General features: G+C 42.1%; 1 protein-coding gene across 1 annotated transcript in view; it reads right to left on the bottom strand.

Moving 5' to 3' along the window:
* The window catches only part of LOC124596027 (glutathione S-transferase D5-like), a 33,810-nt gene that overhangs the window by 13,390 nt on the left and 621 nt on the right, over positions 1–19,799 (bottom strand). Inside the window, exons 2-4 of the mRNA XM_047134988.1 lie at positions 10,430–10,582; positions 8,211–8,269; positions 1,155–1,293 (exon numbers count right to left, since the gene is read on the bottom strand). Coding sequence (XP_046990944.1) covers positions 1,155–1,293; positions 8,211–8,269; positions 10,430–10,573 — 342 coding nt within the window. The 5' untranslated portion in view covers positions 10,574–10,582. The remainder of the gene's footprint in view (positions 1–1,154; positions 1,294–8,210; positions 8,270–10,429; positions 10,583–19,799) is intronic.

Below are 19,799 nucleotides of genomic sequence, written 5' to 3' on the forward strand. Positions count from 1 at the left end.
CTGTAACAGCATCTCCTCTGCATTTCATTGTTGACACTACACACGACAGCACGTAACGTTCTTGAGGCATTCTCCATCCCCAAACGCTTCCAAAGGATTGCTACAGGGCTTAGCGTGATTCATCGCTCCAAATTATTCGTTTCCAGCTATCCACTGTGCTCTTTACGCCACTTCAAGCTTGGTTGGTTGATCTAGGGTAGGGGGCCAAACAGCGAGGTCATCGGCCCCATCGGATTAGGGAAGGAAGTAGGCCATGCTCTTTCAAAGTAATCATCCCGGCATTGGCCTGAAGCGATGTAGGGAAATCACGGAAAAGCTACATCTGGATGGCCGGACGCTGGTTAGAACCGTCCTCCCGAATTCTTGTGTCAACCACCGTGTCAACTCGCTTCAATCTTCGTTTAGTGTTGACTACGGGAACGTGTAGCTTATGACGAGCTGCTGGACCGTTGTATCTCATTCTTTCTAAATATTTATGCACAGTCATTGTGGTAGCTATACTGGTGATATCACTTACGAACTCACGATTGATTCCTGCCACTGATTTCAAGTGGTTTTTGGTAACCACTCCCAACTCCCCACAATTCTCGAGGGCTCCTGCCCATCAGTAGATTAGGTCTGATCTTGGTTTAGCTGTGCCTGTTCCTTCGCCTTTCCAACTCACAGTCGCATCACCAAATGTTGACTTGAGCAGTTTTTGAAGAGTTGAAATGTCCCTGATTGATCTGTTACTCAGATGACATCCAGTGACGTTAGTCGCCGAACTCTCCTGACCGAACCATTCTGCTGTTATGCTTCTCCACGGACAATACTCACATCCTCCTTTTATTCTATCAGCTCCACCTATCGTGACGTCTAGTGGTCAGTACCACATTACAGAGGGATGTCCGAATATCTTGGATCAGGCAGAATATGTGTTGCACAAAACGGTTTTTATTCTGCAGATATGAAACTTAACGTAGAACGTAACTTCTGGAATGAGATCATCGGTAATACCAAAGGTAGCGAACGAAACTTGTAGTGGAGTAACTGCAGGTACTGTTATATCGTAATCCAGATAAATTTACGCTCTATAACACCAAGAATGTTTAAATTCTGAAACATAGAAAGGAACGAGATACTGTAAGTGAAATGATATTAAAATAGGTACTTACGAATACTTTCAAAAATCTGGCGTATAGATCCTGGTCAAAAAACAGCCTTTGGTCAACGAGAGCACGTTTGCTCACGTCCTTAGGGTAGAGAGAGTCATCTTTTGCATACTTGGAGACGAGGTACATGGCAATGGCACGACTATTTAAAAAAAAAAGAAAAATATTGTTAGTAGCCCTTTTACTCAACTTAATATCTTAAAGATCTACTTCTTGTCATTGTTACTACAAGAAATTCAGGAAAAATCTTGTGGAAACAAGTTTTTATAATGTGTATTTTGCGTGACGTATGAGTAGTGGAAACCTTGCCATAAGGCAACGTCAGCAGTGTAACTTCAAAAAGTATGGGATGGTAAATCCAAAAAGAAAAAATAATGACACAAAGAGGACAGTGGACAGGCTAGGTAGTGTGAAAGAATAGAGCATTCAGTCTTGACACAGTAACGGAACAATTAATGATTTATCAAGGACAGATGAGGAGATCGCTGTGACTCGGGGGAGATGAGGTGGTACTGACTTCAGTTATTAATTGCTTTAGAGCAACTGCAGTTTGCTTTTCACGACCGGAGTCATCACAGGGAAACAATGGGACATTGTAGCTACTTACGGAGCAGAACTGAGACGAGAGCGTGTTTCATCGCAATAGACAGCTCTATGAAGCAGCTCATCAAATATAACAAAAATAGCCCTTCAAAGCAGCTCACCACCGGAAAATAACAGACGTCCAGCAGACAGTACATCCACTGGATTAGGGCTGAACTCCCTCTTAGAGTTAGTTGAGCAGAGGTGTAAATTTTTACAGGACTAATTAATTCAAATAATTAATTAATTAAAATAGTACCAAGGACATATCAGTCGATCTGTTTATTGCTGGTAATATAACGAGACGTTGTATCTGTTATAGATTACGGTAGTCCATGCTGATATGTTGCGTAAAGTGCAGCTACGAGTATTTTGTGCGTAGTGCTGACATTAAGGACCAGTGGCAGTGGTATGTATAATATAGAACGAGATTAGATGGAAGCGGTCGACTGAAACGGAACAGTGGTTAGGAAAGCCGACTAGTATTCCAGAGCAGAGAGGTTTAAATATTGGTTGAGCCATTCAGATTTAATTTTTTTAGGTTCCTTTGAGTTTTACAGGTTCCCCTAAATTATTTCTGGCAAATTCCACTTCAACGAGGCTATGGCAAATGTACAGGGTGGTTATAATTAAAGCGTAGCTACTCACAGAGGTCCTGCGTGGGCTGCAATTATCGCATGGCAGCGAAACTAGGTAGATATTCTAATGCGTTAAAGCGAAACCGATTTACGTTGGAAAAGAATTAGTTCCAGTTTTGGCCACCAGGTGCAAATCTGGCGCTGCGGTGGTCCATGTGCAATGGATTAGCAAAGGCACGTGGGCAGAAAATGTCAAACAGATGATAAAGGCATTATGTTGATTTTATTATTAACCACCGCCTACACAATTCGTCCAGTATGAGCACCGGAGACGAGTTGTTGCATCCGTAAAACGATGCTCGTAGCATTTTCGGTGCAATCTGAGCGATGTGTTCCTGTATATTGGCCTTCAGATAAAATAGAGACCGAACGTGTTCCTGGCAAACGTTTTCTTTTAGATATCCCAAAAGTAAAAAGTCAAGTGAATTCATATCAGGTGATCTTGTTGACCATTCATCCGAAAAACCTCAGGAGATAACATGTTGGTGGAAGGTTGCATTAAGCTGATGTTTCAACGGGCGAGTGACATGAGGATTTGCCTCATCTTGCACGAAGACAGTGATTTCCACACAGATGAGCTCTTCCAAAGCAAGAAGCACATGCTGTACAAGGAGGTCTCGATAACGTGCAGACAGGGCCTCTGGGCGTATTCTCTTCAAAGAACGGCAGAAGGAGAATAAAGGTGTTTCTGATTCCACAGTAGACAGTCACTTACGGCGTGTGCAATGGCTCTTCGTGCACAACAAACGTTTTAACAGTGCCCCAAATTCGACAGTTTTGTGTATTCACTGCCCCTTGTAGTGTAAAATGTGCCACTTCACTCCACAGAAGATTGTCCGGCCACATGTCATCAGCTTCGATGCGCCCCAGAAACGATGGGTAAATTCAGATTGTTGCTGCGGATCATGAGATTCAGCTGCTCCACCATCTTGATCTAGGAACCTATGTAAAATAGACCTGAAAACATTTTGTGCTGTTGGCCATGGCATGGACAGTGCTCATGACACTGCACGAGCAATAGCGCTACTCGGGATACGTGCTGCATGGTCAGTTACCAGTAACAGCAACCTTGTCAACAGCTTCCATTCGGATAAGACGCCTTCCTCTTCCAGGTGTCACACCAAACTCACCCGTGTTTTCGAATTTCGTTATCTTCTTAAAACCACATGGTGGCATCGGGCCTCTCCTCAAATCTTTCAGTCGGCGATACTCCCTCAATGCAGTGGTGAAATAGCTGGCGTAAATACGAAACAGTTTCACTAAAAGCGCACGCGCTCTCTTTTCGATAGCGATACTCTTCACTCACGTTATGGCTTGTCAAATGACAGCATTGATGTCATACTGTCATAAAAGCAGTGTACAGCGCAGATTTGCACCTGGTGGCCAAAATGGTAACTAATTTTTTCAGCATCAATCGGTTCCACATTAATGCTTTAGCATATCTACCAAGTTTCGCTGTCACACGATAATTACAAATCACTCTGGAACTCCGTGAGTTGCTGCATTTTAATTATAACCAGGCGGTACTTCTCTATCCATGCCTATTTCCCTATGTACTAATCTGTCTCTAAAGGCACTCAAGTGATTTGGACGTTCAGTGCTAATCTGTCTGTGCTGGTGTTAGACAAAATGACGGTTTCCCCTCAAAGTGATCTTCTTCCAAACAGCGTACATCTAACAGTGTTCTATTTCCTCTGAAATGGTCATGACATCTTCCAACACAGCGAAGCACCGAACAGGAAGGATGAGTGTAATCCAGAGAAAGGTGAGAATGTTAAAATCTACTGGTTAACTGCAGAAGTATTCGCAAATTTCCACAGTTCGTTAGAGCTCCAAAACAGCACTGAAGCTCACATAATACTAGGCATAGAAATCTGGTTAAAACCTGAGGCTGGCAGTAGGAGATCTTTAAAAAGAATTTAAGCGTGTACCGAAAGTCTGAACCAAGATGCTCAAATATTCAGTCAAGTCTTGATAAGATTTCAGAGTTGTGCAAAGATTGGCAACTTGCTTTAGATGTTCAGTAATGTAAAACTGTGCACTTCACAAACTAACAAACACGGTATTCTGTGAATATAATATCAATGAACCACAGCTGGTATTAAACACCTCGGAGTAACACTTAGTAGGGAACGATCACATAAGCCCAGTTGTGGGTAAAGCATGTGGCAGACTTCGGTTTATTTATAGGATACTAGATAAATTCAGTCAATATATAAAGGAGACTGCTGGAAAGTCACTCGTGCTACCCAAACTAGAATAGTGCTCAATTGTGTGAGACTCGTACCAAATAGGACTATCAGGGGATGTTGAATGTTTACAGAGAAGGGCAGCACGAATGGCTACGGGTTTAATTGATCCGTGGGTGAACCTCACAGACGTCGAAAGGACTGAACTGCCAGAATCTTGAAGATACAAATTATTCCGAGAAAGACTACTAATAAAGTTTCATGAACCTGCTTTATATCGCTTCCATAAGGATCGTGAGGACAAGATTAGATTAATTATAGAACAGACAGAGATATTTAAACGTTCTTCTCGCGCTCCTTAGGTGAAATGGATGGGAAAAACCGTCATAACTGTTACAATGGGACCCTCTGCCATACACCTCACAGTGACTCACAGAGTATAGATGCACTCGTAGAGCCATGTCTTACTTCTGTCATGCTGTACCGGCAGTTTACCTGTGCTTTATGCTTCAGAGACAGAGAGAGAGAGAGAGACAGAGAGAGAGAGAGAGAGAGAGAGAGAGAACTGTGCAAGCAGAGGTGACACTCAAAGCTAACGAACACTTGAAATGTTCTGTGCAATAAAAATTAAAACTGAAACTAGTCTTCTCAATGATGACGATGTTTGATTTGTGGGGCGCTCAACTGTTCGGTCATCAGCGCCCGTACAAAGGCCCTATTTTTACGTAATCCAAATTTTTCACAATCCAATCTAGCCACAGTCACGCATGATGATGATGCTGACAACATAAACACCCTGTCCCCAGTCAGAGAAAATCCCCAACACGGTCGGGAATCGAACCCGGGACCCCGTGATCCAGACGCAGAAATGCTAGCCACTAGACTACGAGCTGCGGACAGCCTCGTCAATCGCGTTCTGCAGAAATCATTTCTTCAGTGTTGCCAACTTGAAACAGAAATGCAGTCTCAGTTTGGAATAAGATAATTACGCTGTGATCATCTCTAACATGCGGGAAGAAGACACTTGTCGAAAACTGCCAATCTTCACGAATAATAACGAAGACGATAGACTTTCTGAAGCAATTATCATTAGAATTATATACGCCAAGACTATCAACGTCTCATTGTGAACTCATAATCCATATGGAGGAAACGAACGGGCCTTTCGGCCCTTTGCGAAAATGATTTGATCGCCGACTAGGAAACAATCTGGTCAGGCGGACTTCCAGGAAGTTAGGCCGCTGGCGTCGATCCAGCTCGTTCTGGCTTTGTGAGCTTTAGCTTTGTTCTGTGATTGTGTTTGCACCTGCGCTACCTATGGAATTGAGACATGCCTTAAAGAATGGACACATGACAGTATTCGTCGACATGGTACGGACAAACTGCTTCTGAATTGAGCAAATGAAAGACAGAATTGATACGAAATTACCGGACAACAATCTACATCTACATCTACATCCATACTCCGCAAGCCATCTGACGGTGTGTGGTGGAGGGTACTTTGAGTACCTCTATCGGTTCTCCCTTCTATTCCAGTCTCGTATTGTTCGTGGAAAGAAGGATTGTCGGTATGCCTCTGTGTGTGCTACGCTCTTCTAGAGACCTTCGGTACACCGCTACAAGAAGGTGGGCAAGTTCCTTCGCGTACTCTGAGTAAAATCGAACTGGTATCCCATCAGGTCCAGCGGCCTTTCCTCTCTTGAGCGATTTTAATTGTTTCTCTATCCCTCTGTCGTCTATTTCGATATCTACCATTTTGTCATCTGTGCGACAATCTAGAGAAGGAACTACAGTGCAGTCTTCCTCTGTGAAACAGCTTTGGAAAAAGACTTTTAGTATTTCGACCTTTAGTCTGTCATCCTCTGTTTCAGTACCATTTTGGTCAAAGAGTGTCTGGACATTTTGTTTTGAACCACCTACCGCTTTGACATAAGACTAGAATTTCTTAGGATTTTCTGCCAAGTCAGTAATTAGAACTTTACTTTCGAATTCATTGAACGCCTCTCGCATAGCCCTCCTCACACTACATTTCGCTTCGCGTAATTTTTGTTTGTCTGTAAGGCTTTGGCTATGTTTATGTTTGCTGTGAAGTTCCCTTTGCTTCCGCAGCAGTTTTCTAACTCGGTTGTTGTACCACGGTGGCTCTTTTCCATCTCTTACGATCTTGCTTGGCACATACTCATCTAACGCATATTGTACGATGGTTTTGAACTTTGTCCAGTGATCCTCAACACTATCTGTACTTGATACAAAACTTTTGTGTTGAGCCGTCAGGTACTCTGAAATCTGCTTTTTGTCACTTTTGCTAAACAGAAAAATCTTCCTACCGTTTTTAATATTTCTATTTACGGCTGAATTAATCGATGCAGTAACCGCTTTATGATCGCTGATTCCCTGTTCTGCGTTAACTGTTTCAAATAGTTCGGGTCTGTTTGTCACCAGAAGGTTCAAAATGGCTCTGAGTACTATGGGACTTAACATCTATGGTCATCAGTCCCCTAGATCTTAGAACTACTTAAACCTAACTAACCTAAGGACAGCACACAACACCCAGCCATCACGAGGTAGAGAAAATCCCTGACCCCGCCGGGAATCGAACCCGGGAACCCGTGCGTGGGAAGCGAGAACGCTACCGCACGACCTGTCACCAGAAGGTCTAATATGTTATCGCCAGGAGTCGGTTCTCTGTTTAACTGCTCAAGGTAGTTTTCAGATAAAGCGCTTAAAAAAATTGACAAAGGAAATGGCTCGCAATTTAGCGCGTACTACGATCTGGCCATTGTGAGGGTGCAGCATTGTAGTGGGACGAGACCAATAGGCCTACGTATTCTCAATTGACGAGAGACAGCTCATCTGAGATAACATGCTGTAGGGCGATAGTACAGAGGATCCCGTACAGTTCGCCCTGACCGCACGGCCAGGATATGGAAACAAGTAAAAAGAGCTTGACGGTCTGCCTGAGTATCAAACAGCCTGCCCTGCTCTTCACGGTAGGAAATGAAATGTATTTACAGGATTGAAAGGTAAATAACAAATTAAAGGAACTCTACGGCAGCCAGTTACCATTTTAGATTAGCCGCAGAGGACTCTGCTGAAGTCTCTATGGAATTAAACTATATGATGTTACTGGAGACTAGTGAAATCTTTATATGAGTTATAGCCCAATGTCTACATGGAAATACACCACACTATGTCATATATTTTTGCAGAAGTTCCCTTCTTCAAGTATTATCTGGTAATGATTTCCATTAGATGTTACTGCTGTACTTAAAACTTGTGTAGAGCAAAAACCGTGCTTGTTTAATCGGAAAAGCACACAGTTCATCATCCCATCGTTGTGTTTGAAAGGTAAATGAGACTGTAGGTTCCAGTCTATACAAAAATAATTGTTGATTAAACTTCCTGACGGATTAAAAGTGTCTGCTGGCGGAGACTCGAATCCGGCACATGGGATCATCGCAAACAATGTTCTCACTGAGTGAGTCATCTAAGCATGTCTCATGACTCGTCTTTATAGCAAGATCCCTCCCGGCCCGGAATACAGTTTTAATCTGATAGGAAGTTTCAAAATAGAGTACACTTTGCTGAGAAGATTACTCTGGAAAATTTTTACCAAATCAAAACTGACATAAACACTATCTTATGCTCACCTTTCGGAAATGTACAGGCCGTTGTCATCCAATGCTGGGACTTGATGCTGGGGGAATTTCTGGAACAATTACATTAAAATGTAGCAAGTAAGATTTGTATATTTAAGATTAACACAGTAAAAAAGAGAAACGGCTAGAAATCTTGTAAACTGTAGAGCACCCAACTGAAAAATTCTGTCAATGTTATTGTAAACTGTCTGTTCCTATACTAATAATAAAACCACGAAACCGTAGTCTGAAGACGCTAATCTCCAAAAATTTTCACTTTATCGTAGATTGGGACAATGGATAGGATTTATTTTACCAAAATCGGATCACAAAAAATATCGTGATTTCAGTTTATCTAAAATCGTCGTGTCTGTCTGCTTGAACATGGTAATCTCCAAAACTATTACACGACCTTTCATGGGGTTTCACAGATAACTTGTGAGAAAATAGATATTGTAATATAATTTTTTATCTAAATTCGTCTGTTGAGTTCAATAGTTCAGATGTTTAATCAGTGCGGCGTAGTACGCCAAAGAACCAACAGAAGGCACTGTCAATTTTTCTAACTCAGTGAGAAATGAATTTTCGAAAGTTTACATCAGTGACAGAATTAAATACTCCAGCCTTATATCTACAAATATAAACTAACAGCTGGGATATACGGAACTACTGATTTCGCACTGTATTAAAAACTTAACGACATTACTTTGCTTCTTTAGATAGGTTAGGAGAAAAGCGCTATTGAGATTGCTTTTTGATTCAGGTGCCCACATATTACATTTTGATTTCTTTCTGTATACAAATAAAAATGTCTAGAAAACAGTCGAGTCTTTCAGAATACACCAGAATGGCTAAAAGACTGAAGAAGATGCGATCTCAAGAATCCAGTGAACATAGGCGAGACTTGCTATGGCTCCAAAACATCAGGCTTTAATCGCTCTTTGGAAACTCCTTCTGGAAGCAAGGCGCACTTTAACTGTGATCGAGAGCACAATGCATTGTCTCACTCCTCAGAAACCCTCACTCACGGAGTCTTATAGTTACTCCTCTTCAAAGTAAAATATATAAGCGGAAATTTTGATGGGTCGTGGTGCAGGAGGGAGTTTTTTTTAACCCAAATCCGATTTATTCGTAACAATTTACCGTCTCACATTAAACATGTACATTTCCCAGTGATCTTATGTTATGGCATGACAATAACAGAAAACAAAGTCAGGCGCTGTATGTTGCGGGCGTGGGCCTTAGTGGCAGCTGGCTCTCTCCAGTGCAGTCTAGTGAAGCAAGTAAGTTGTTCATTCACGTCCCAAATCAAACTACTTCGAACGTTGCATACAAAGAAGTTAAAAACAAATTCCATGTGTAAGAAGTCTCAGGAACAGCTATAAATAAACATCTGGGCAATATCAGGTTTCTCAGCTAATCAGGAATAAACGGAAGGACTTAGAGATAGCAATTTATAATAGACCATTTACACATCTGTTAGACAACTGAGTATGTCACTGCTCCGCCCAGATAACCGTGCACGTTAGAACGATCCTTCTGGGATTTTGGGAGGCCCGCCGACCCAAGATCGAATATGCTTGGCGGATTAACGATGAGCCTGGATGTGGTTTTTAGGCGATCTCCCACATCCGACTAAGTGTATACTGGACTGGTACTGATATCCTATATCAAAAATGTTTTCGTACTTCCACATGGAATGACACTAGACGCATTCGGATGGGGTTCACAAAATTCCGTGCAGGGGTGGATTGACATACCGACCCTGTGAAGACGTGGGATAAACAAGCTCCTCGTGAGGCCATCATGGCCTAAGGGTGTCTACAACCGCCGTGTCCTCCTCTGACTTTCGGCGTCATGTGGATGCGGTATGGAGTGGTATTGTGGTCAGCACACCGCTCTCCCGGTCGTTATGCAGACCTTCCAGACCGTACAGCCACTACTAATCGGTCAAGTAGCTCCACGAAGAAAACAACTGATAAGAGATAAGGACAAGATTCACTGGTCTTGACGCAGAACAAGCAACGCCTTGGTGCAATGTTTCGCTTTACTCACTCGTGATTATGAACATAACTTTAGGCCAGTAATGAACTACAAGTGGATGCAGCCAAACAGAACGAATTACGATGACACAGATGTACCCACTGGGCAGCCAATATTTTTACGATGGTAAAAAAGTACCCTGTTTTCTAAACGTTTGTAATAGTTACGCAATAGGAGTATGCGCTTACCTCCAGCATCTCAGGCGTCTGCATTTCCTTGCTAAGCTCCTTCAGGACCACTACATTCACCTCCAACTCAACGATGGCCACCACCAGACGAACAAATCGACATGGAGGGCTCATCATGTGAATGTAGAGTGTAGGCGGAGCCATTGTAATGTTCTGCAACATAAAACGACAACGTCAATTGTTTTGCAATCATTGATGATTTTTAAAATAATAAAAATTATAAAACATTCTTATCATCATTAAAAACTTCATCCATCGATCACCGGCCTTGTTTACCACACGCTTCCCCCAACAATTTGCCTCCAACTCCAGTGTTCTCCACCCCCGTTTCATTCAGTTACCTGAAATACTCAGAAAAGTTGTATCGTATTGATATTTACCCCAAGAGCGCAGTATTGGCGTACCAACTGGATGTGATTCCTAGTTATTCCCTAAGTTTGAGGACTTGGCAGTCACTTTTGAAGCACCTTGCTTCACGGGCAGCACAGTGGATTGGATTGCTTCTCACGAAGTCTGTAATCCAACGTCCACCTATTGCATGAAAAGACTCTTTGTTCGTGCAGTGTCATTAAGCGAAAGGAGATGTACCAAAAATCTACCAGCATTAAGGTATTAGAGTTACATGTCCGATGGAGTACTGCTCCAGGGTATGAAAGAATTCTTTGTAACAACGCTTAGAGCTTCTACTGTACACTGACAAACTAATTGACGGAGTTGTCTCATCTTTGGTAGTGTAATAGTTTGTAGTTCCGGCAATCACCATACAAGCATTGTATTGCGCTGTTTTGTTTTATCAGATGACAGTCTCCAGATAGTCAGTGTTTTGTTCTTAGTTGCACCTAGTTACTCGAGTAAACATGGCTGGCGCAAGGCTTACATTCGATGAAAAGAAGTCACTTTTGAAGTGGTATTTTAAGTACTAAAACATTAATGAGGTTCAACGCCAATGGCGAAAGGAGTATCAAACAGAGCCACCAACACGTTTAACGATCCGTCGCATTCGAGAAAAATATGAAGCCGAAGGCTGTGTTAAAGATGTACACAAACAACGACCTGGACGACCTGTAACAGTAACAAGTCCAGCTAACTCCCGTCGTGTGTTACAATTCACTCGTTCACCACAGATGTCTGTGAGACAGTGTGCCCGTGAAACTGGAGTGAGTCGCTGAAGTATTCGGCGAATTTTGAAGACAGCAAAGTGGAAGTGCAACATCCCACGATTAGTACACGCATTGAACGAGGACGACCCAGATCGTAGAATGGAGTACTGCGAGTGGTTTACTAACATGGTGCACAACGATGAATAGTTTGCAGAGATGATTGTGTGGTCTGATGAGGAACATTTCAAACTCAGTGGTACAGTAAATCGCCACAATTGCATCTATTGGGCCTCCGAAGATCCGATCGTCCATGTAGACAAGCCGTGAATTTGCTAGGAGTAAATGTGTGGTGTGGGTTGTTTTACCGGGGCTTGATTGGGCCATTCTTCTTTGACGGCACAGTTACCGGTGAGGCGTACCTTCAGAAGCTTCAGACATCCATTTTACCAGCCATCCGAGACCTGTATGGAGACGGAAGAGTTTACTTTCAACAAGATGGTGCCCCAGTCCACTACCAAAATCGTGTTAGGGCGTATGTCGACAAAAATCTACCAGGAAGATGGTGCTGTGGAGTATCCACCACATTCCCCAGACCTAACTCCTGTGGACTTTTGCCTGTGGGGAACACTAAAGGACGTCGTTTATCGACAAAAGCCATGCGCATTGGATGAACTTCGAGAATCCATCGTACATTCATGTGCAAATAACCAACTGAACACGTTGCAGTCAGTAGTTCGTGCTGCAGTCAGGCGGCATCGTTCGTGTGTGGATATTAATGGTGACCATTTCGAACACCTACAGTGATATCTTTAAGCTGGACTTTAAGCTACACTTTCACCAAAAATCAGACAACTCCGCCAACTAGTTTGGGGGTTATGGACTTTTAAACAGTGGACGCATTTTTTTGGACGCCTCTGTATATTTACAGCCCAAGTCATTGCGATAATAGTGGCGGTAACATTTGTTAGAAGAACTGAAGTAACACAACAGAGCGAGGTGGCGCTGCGGTTAGCACACTGGACTCGCAGTCGGGAGGACTACGGTTCAAACCCGCGTCCGCCCATCCTGATTTAGGAATTCCATGAATTCCCTAAATCGCTTCAGGCAAACGCCAGGATGGTTCCTTTGAAAGAGCACGGGCGATTTACTTCCCCATTTTTCTGTCATACTAGCTTGTGCTCCGTCTCTAATGACCTCGTTGTCGACGGGACGTTAAACACCAATCTCCTCCTTCTCTTCAGTAAACAAATGTTTTTGTTAAAAGACTCGACATGTGTAGTGAAAGTGCTGGAAGCCAGTAGATGGTCCAGGAAAGAGAGCAACTTCGCTGTTAACATTATACAGCGGATTATAGAAAGTAGAGACCGCAGTAAGACAGTAGATGTCTGTGTTGAAAGCCACTGTTGTACATCTGATAATAAGAAGGCTCACCAACCAGCAAAGGAGGCAACGTCTAGTCGGTTATGTCTTAATATGAAGCTTCTGCATACACAGTATTGTATTTGCCTAGCGTTGAGAACACAGGCCGAGTGGAATAATCAATCGAAAACTTCAAAATGCGTTTCGGCAAGGCATTACGCTGAAATGCAACCTGGCCTCCCGATCAGGTTTGTCAAAACGACCAGTACCACGATTTAGGTATACAATCAACGTCAATGCATCGGCATTTTATGACTGTTAGGATGAGTCGGTCGAATATCTAAACCATCTGTTGCTCTCTTGCACCAAGTATGAACCTGAGAGGGAAAAAATTATGAAGCTGTTGAGCTCTGCACATTTTCAGTTTCCACAGGAAATTATTTCACTTTTCAGTGAGAACAAAGTACAAATTCTTATACCAGTCATTCGGTTATCGAAATGCAATTTTACTACGTACTTTTGAGTGTAATTTAATTTATAGCAACAACACTTAGAGAGATTATATCCTGTTTTAATATGTGTTTTATATGATTTATGTTTCAACACATATTAATCCGTGTTGAGAAATCCAACTGGTTCACTTAAGTACGTATTCTAAAGAAATGACCTTAAATACGAAATGTGACTCATTTCATATACAAGAAAGATAATTTTAGTTTGCAGCTATCAGTAATCAATAAGGATGATTTTAAGGTCTGTTGGACCAAATGTCGATAAAGTAAATAAATAATACCAGTAGACTTCATGTAAATTTGTTCAGTGTCTCAACTCACTTCTATCTTTAACATGTGCAGTGATTCACTTCTTTACCTGTCACTTTTTTCAGACTTCTCACTTGTAATTTCTCGGAAAATTCAAGTACACTTGCGTGAATGGTGTAATTTTAGAGCTTCATCTGTCGCCTGTATTGTAAGCCATTCTACAGAGATTAAAAAATGTTGTTTCCTTGTTCTGTTTCATCCTTGCAATTATTGCCTGGCCTCTGTGTCTGCCTAGCCACGCACCACTGCCTCAAAATGTTTCTACTGTTCTGAACTTTAATCTTAATTCACCTGCATGTCGTCTTGATCCGACATAACAAAAATACTCGGAATGAGTCACCCTGTGACACGTTGCAAAAATAGTCGCTGCAGAAAGCAGTATGCAGCTGATAAACGGCGGATTAATTCGTATATCGCAGTTTGATTTTACAGTAATCCTACGGCTATATAAGCCTTCAATCGGCCCAGTGAAGTTAAGCGCCGTTTGCTCTTCGCCTCATGATTTGTTTTTACATTCAGGCGTGTGTTAGCTTACTTCCCCGCGTTTATTACAGTTTTCGGGCTTCTTCTAGCGGTTTGTACTACTTGATAGCTGCGATAAAACGTTATGTGCGCATGTCATCGTATGGGTACCTGCAGAAGACTATGTAAATGACTTGTCAATCTTGCAGAGCACACACAAAATTAACATCTTGCACGTAAGCACATTCCGTTAAAATTAGTTTCAAGTATTTTATGGAAGCAATTTTATTTACTTAAACAAATTTCGGTAACTGATGAATAGCTGATCCACTTGGTACAAGTTCTTTAATTCTATTCCACGACCGGTTTCGGCTTTAATACTGAAGCTATTTTTCTGATGGAAATTGAAAATTGTGCTGTGGTGAAGAAAGTCAAATGATTTTGCTCTGCTTCAAAACAGCACGCCGCGAGGGTTAGCCGCAGGTCGCAGGCGCCTTGCCACGGATCGCGCGCCTTCCCCCGTCAGAGGTTCGAGTCCTCCCACGGACTTGGGTGCTTGTGTTGTCCTTAGCGTAAGTTAGTTTAAGTTTGATTAAATAGTGTGTAAGCTTAGGGACCGATGCAATTTGGTTGTATAGTAACTTAACACAAATTCCCAAATTTTCCAATACAGCACAATTTTCAGACTCCACTAGAAGATGACTTCAATACAAAAGCCGAAACCTGCCATGAAGTAAAAATAAGGAACTGTTTAACAAATGGAGTGGTTACTCATCAATTCAACACACAGTTGCGGAGCAGCAATGTCTCCGAAGATGGAGGTCATTCTCAAAGTGAATTGTGATGCGGTTTCAAATAGAGACAGATGCAACAATAACAATACTGTGTTTTCGACTTAAAATTTGCATGCATTCATCTAATTTCTAAACAAGTTGTGTGCATTAATAAAATATTAGGAACACCAGAAAGTAATGACAGTTTTTGTATTAAACTCAAACGGATACAGTGTTAAAAAGTTTTCATTTTTAATCAGTGACGTAATCGCCCTCTTTATCAAAAACTTTTTTCCATCTGGTGTGCAAATTTTCAATGCCTAATCGATAACAATGCTTTTGAGCAAAACATCTGGAGATGCCATTTTGGACCACTTAGAAAACGTTATAACCGTCGGAGTACATAGATATTCGATTGCGCAGTATCGGGCATGTGTGACGAATGAGGCAAAACCTCCTACCCAAACTGATTAATTTCTTCTGGGGTTCGATTTCCGTAGTATGGTCTTGCATTATCATGTTGCAGAAATCGCCTTTTCTCTTGATGGTCGGGCGGAACCTTTCAGTTAAAGGTTGGTTTGCTCGGTTCATTTGTACACAGCAAAAGTGTACATTCACAGTTAGTCCAAGTTTCAGCACTTCAAAATGAACGACCCCGTGAAGACTTCGCCAAACACACAAAAGTGCCTTTTTGGGATGTACTCCTGGCTTGGCTGTACTCGCTGGCGATTCGCCGAGAAAGACACTGCCTTTCTTGTGTTTTACGGATTATCATAGAAGATCCATGTTCAATCTCCACTGATCAAGCGATCAAAAAATGCTTCTATACTGGCTCGCTGAAGTAATAAGTTACATGTTGTGGATCGGTTAGCTTTGTTTGTTATTACCAACCTGCTTGCAAATGTTACTGGATGGTCGATTAAAGTTGGTTACGAGTCTTTGACAGTTCCTCGAGTGTGTGACTCAGATTTGCTTTCACTTCCGCCGTTAGCAAGTCTTTGTCCACATTGTCGGTCTTCCTGAGCGATATGAGTAGGAAAGATCAGAATTACGGGATTTGAACTTAGAAAACCAGATTTGGCGTTTATAAACGTCTAATTCACTAGGAAAAACATAGCAAATGTTTCCAGTAGCAGCTGTTGCGTTACTGCCCCTGCAAAATTAAAACGATGGAAGATATGTACCTCTCCTGGTATTTGCTGGCTATTTCACCACAAACTGCCAACAAAAAAATTAAGAGCTAATTATTTAAGAGTAAAAGACGAGGCTATGATTGTTTTGGTTGTGGATGAAGTACCACTTGGCTGTGCCCGTCTGACTTCAGAATGCGCTAGGGGTTTACGTGAAGTCAAGGGATTGGAGTTGTGCGTGTTTTCTGTGTGTAACTTGTGTTTGTACGCGTAAAGAAGTAAGTCTACCCTTAAAATGTCTTTTGCACGACTTTGAAGTAAACAATGAGCTGATAAATGATAACGAATATTGACATGCGCAGAAACGACATTACTTTCCGGACACACTATTACTTAAAGTTCGTGAGATCAGGTTTCACACACCTCATCGTAAGAATTATCGATGCTAGTGATTCCGTACAAAAATGTTCTTGAAATCTTAGGAAACAAGGACACAAGTATTGTGATCGTGGAAAGTCGATTTGCTCTAATCACTCCAGTCACCCTTCCTCACTCACATAGTAGATGCAAGTACGCTACTCATAGTGAACATCCAAACACTTCTATACACATCCATACACGTCAATATTTTCCTTACTGCCTCGTACCCGTGGATGTCACCTATTTAACTAAAAGTCTATCCTGTTATGTTTCATGCACAAGAAAACTAATCAGTTCCTGAATTCGTGATCAACGACTGTTCTGACGCCACACTCACTCCTCTCGTAATGGAATAGTGGTGGGTCATACTGTTACCCAGAACAAAACATTTGTGTGCCTCATGTGGCGATCATACTACAAAGATGACGTCAACGGAAGTTACACACGGAACACGTGACACAGAAATGTAGGACCGCCGATGTATGAAGTATGGAGTAAAGTAACACCTTCTATATTTCTTCCACTGTTGTTGTTGCTGCTGTTGTTGTGGTCTTCAGTCCGTAGACTGATTAGTCGCAGCTCCCCAATGTACTCTATCGTGTGCAAGCCTCTTCCACTCCGACTTACTACTGCACCCCACATTCTTTTCAAGCTGCCTACTGTACTCGTCTCTTTCTTCTCCGTATGTAATTTTTACCGCCCAAACTTCTCTTAAACACGAAGCTGATAGTCCTCTGATGTTGTAGAATCTGTCCTATCAACAGATCCCTTCTTTTAGCCAAATTATGCCCCAAAATTCATTTCTCCTCGTTCCATTCAGTACCTCCTCATTAGTTACGCGATCTACCCATCTAATCTTCAGCGTTCTTCTGTAGTACCACATCTCAAAGGTTTCTAGTCTCATCTTGCCTGAACTGTTTATCTTACACGTTACACTTCCGTAGAAGGAAATACGTTAAGTAGCAAATTTATTTGGCTTAGGCTCGGATGTCAGCATTGTCTGTGAGAAGACGTAAGAGCGGTACTGTCTGAAAAAAAGGCGACATCAACGTAAGATGGAAAGGAAATTTAACAACCTGTCAACAAAAGGCCGCACTACGTCGGATACAACTGGGTTGGGAAAAAGAAATTGGCTGTGAGGTTTTCGAAGGCACCTTCAAGGCATTTGCCTTTATTGATTTAGTGATCTATCGGAAAAACTAATCTGAATGCCCGGACGAGGAACTGAATTAGGCCCGTCCAGAGGGAGAGTAAAGTGCCTTAATCAGCGCGACGTCTCCTTCGGTAACACCGATGCGCTTATTAGGTAATGACCTATGGTAAAATTCCTGAATGCTAACTGTGACTTAGAAATGCCCAGCTGCTGAAGATTGCTTTTAGGGATGGAGCAGCAGATATCAGCACAGTTAGACACAACATCTGTACGTAAGCAGCAGAGCAAACAGCGTCGACCGATACGAAGCACAACGGCCACCACACCACTGAAGTGATCGTGCCAAACATACCACGCCCCTGTGACATCGTGTGTTCCAGATAGCAAGCGACGAAGAGAGCCGCATGTATCCGTCGATGAAAGCCGTGATATTCTTATTACTGCTAACAGTCTCATTTAAAAGCGAGCGCGTTTTGAATGTTGTAACTGCGCCGACAAAGATAAGGGACAACGAAAACAGTAGCCACAAACTTGTTATACTAATTCAACATGAAAGGAGGAAAAATGTTAATAAATATTGCGACGGAACACGAGACACAGGTTCATGGCTTTGAATGTGAATCGAAGATGCAGTCGATGGACGTACATCACAAAATATCGTCGAAGAAGAAAAATTTCGGAACTGAGAAAACCGGCTTAGTGATAGCTAATGCTGTCTGCGATTAGGAAAATTTAGTGCTGATGGGTGTTAGGAGAAGGGGTAAACGGTCATATTTACGCAGCACATAAACAGTCTCAAAAACTGGAAGTATGTTTTCGAAGTGTTTTCGAACTTGTTATACTAATTTAAGATGAAAGGAGGAAATATCTTAATAAATATTGCGCCGGAACACGTGACACAGGTTCATGGCTTTGAATGTGAATCGAAGATGCAGCCGATGGGCGTACATTACAAAATATCGTCGAAGACGAAAAATTTCGGAACTGAGAAAATCGGCTTAGTGATAATTAATGTTGCCTGCGACTAGGAAAATATAGTGCTGATGGGTTTTAGGAGAAGGGGTAAACGGTCGTATTTAGGCAGCATATAAACAGTCTGAAACACTGAAAGTATGTTTTCTAAGTGTTCTCACAGTAAAATCCTTCCTTATAAAAATTGAATAGGATTTCTTACCTCATACATTATTCAACCTGATCCTCTAATCATGAGGCTACCTAGCGTTCGGTCCCCAAGAGGAAGAGCGACGTTGTCGTCTCTTCATAGAGATGGATGTTCTGGATAATTCAGAAGACCGAGTGCTGTGGTGCACAGGTAATGACGCACAGTAAAACCATATACGAGGTTCTTCAGAATAAACGAGACACTTTCAAGTGATACTAGAAAATATTTGTATTGAAGCTAGGTAGTATACGATTAAACGTATGGCAACACCAACTCAAGAATTTTTTGTGCCATGTTCACAAACGCTCAGTGCGTCAATCGTTAGTCACCCCGCACAAGTCCAGTATGGAGTCCAAATCGGCCCACGCTCGCCGAAAAGTATTCTCATCGATGTCAGTCACAGCTGCCCTGATATGTCCCTGTTACGTCAGCCGTGGTGTGGGAAAGCGGAGGTGTGAAAACAGTGCCTTTGATGTAGCGCCACATGTAAAAATCACACGATATCAGCTCCGGAGAACTTTGAGGGCCATGCCAGCAACCAGAGGTTTCCAGAAATTCAAAACCGATACATCGTCATATTGGCTCAATGTCCAAGAACATGCGAACATCATTGTGGAAGTGCAGAGGAATACCATTCTGTTGACAAGTGAAACTGTCACTGTCCTCTTGCAATTGCGACATGAAACACGCGATATGTCTTCTCTGTTGTCTGTTAGCCATGTCGTTGTGGATCAGTGCAACAAAACAAACTTCTTGAGTTCCTGTCTCCATGCATGTAATAATAACTTATCTCCACACAAAATTGTTTTAAAGTCACTTGAAAGTGCATTGATCATTTTGAAAAACCACGTATTGTCGAACGGCGGACAAAACCTGTTACAAAGGACGGAGATTATTCTGAAAACTGATCAATTACTAGTGGAGGTTGTAACTACGTTTTGCGTAAATTTTATTTTTTCTGAAAACTGATCAATTATTAGTGGAGGTTGT

This window comes from Schistocerca americana, chromosome 2 (assembly GCF_021461395.2).
Source record: "Schistocerca americana isolate TAMUIC-IGC-003095 chromosome 2, iqSchAmer2.1, whole genome shotgun sequence".
Lineage (NCBI taxonomy): Eukaryota > Metazoa > Arthropoda > Insecta > Orthoptera > Acrididae > Schistocerca > Schistocerca americana.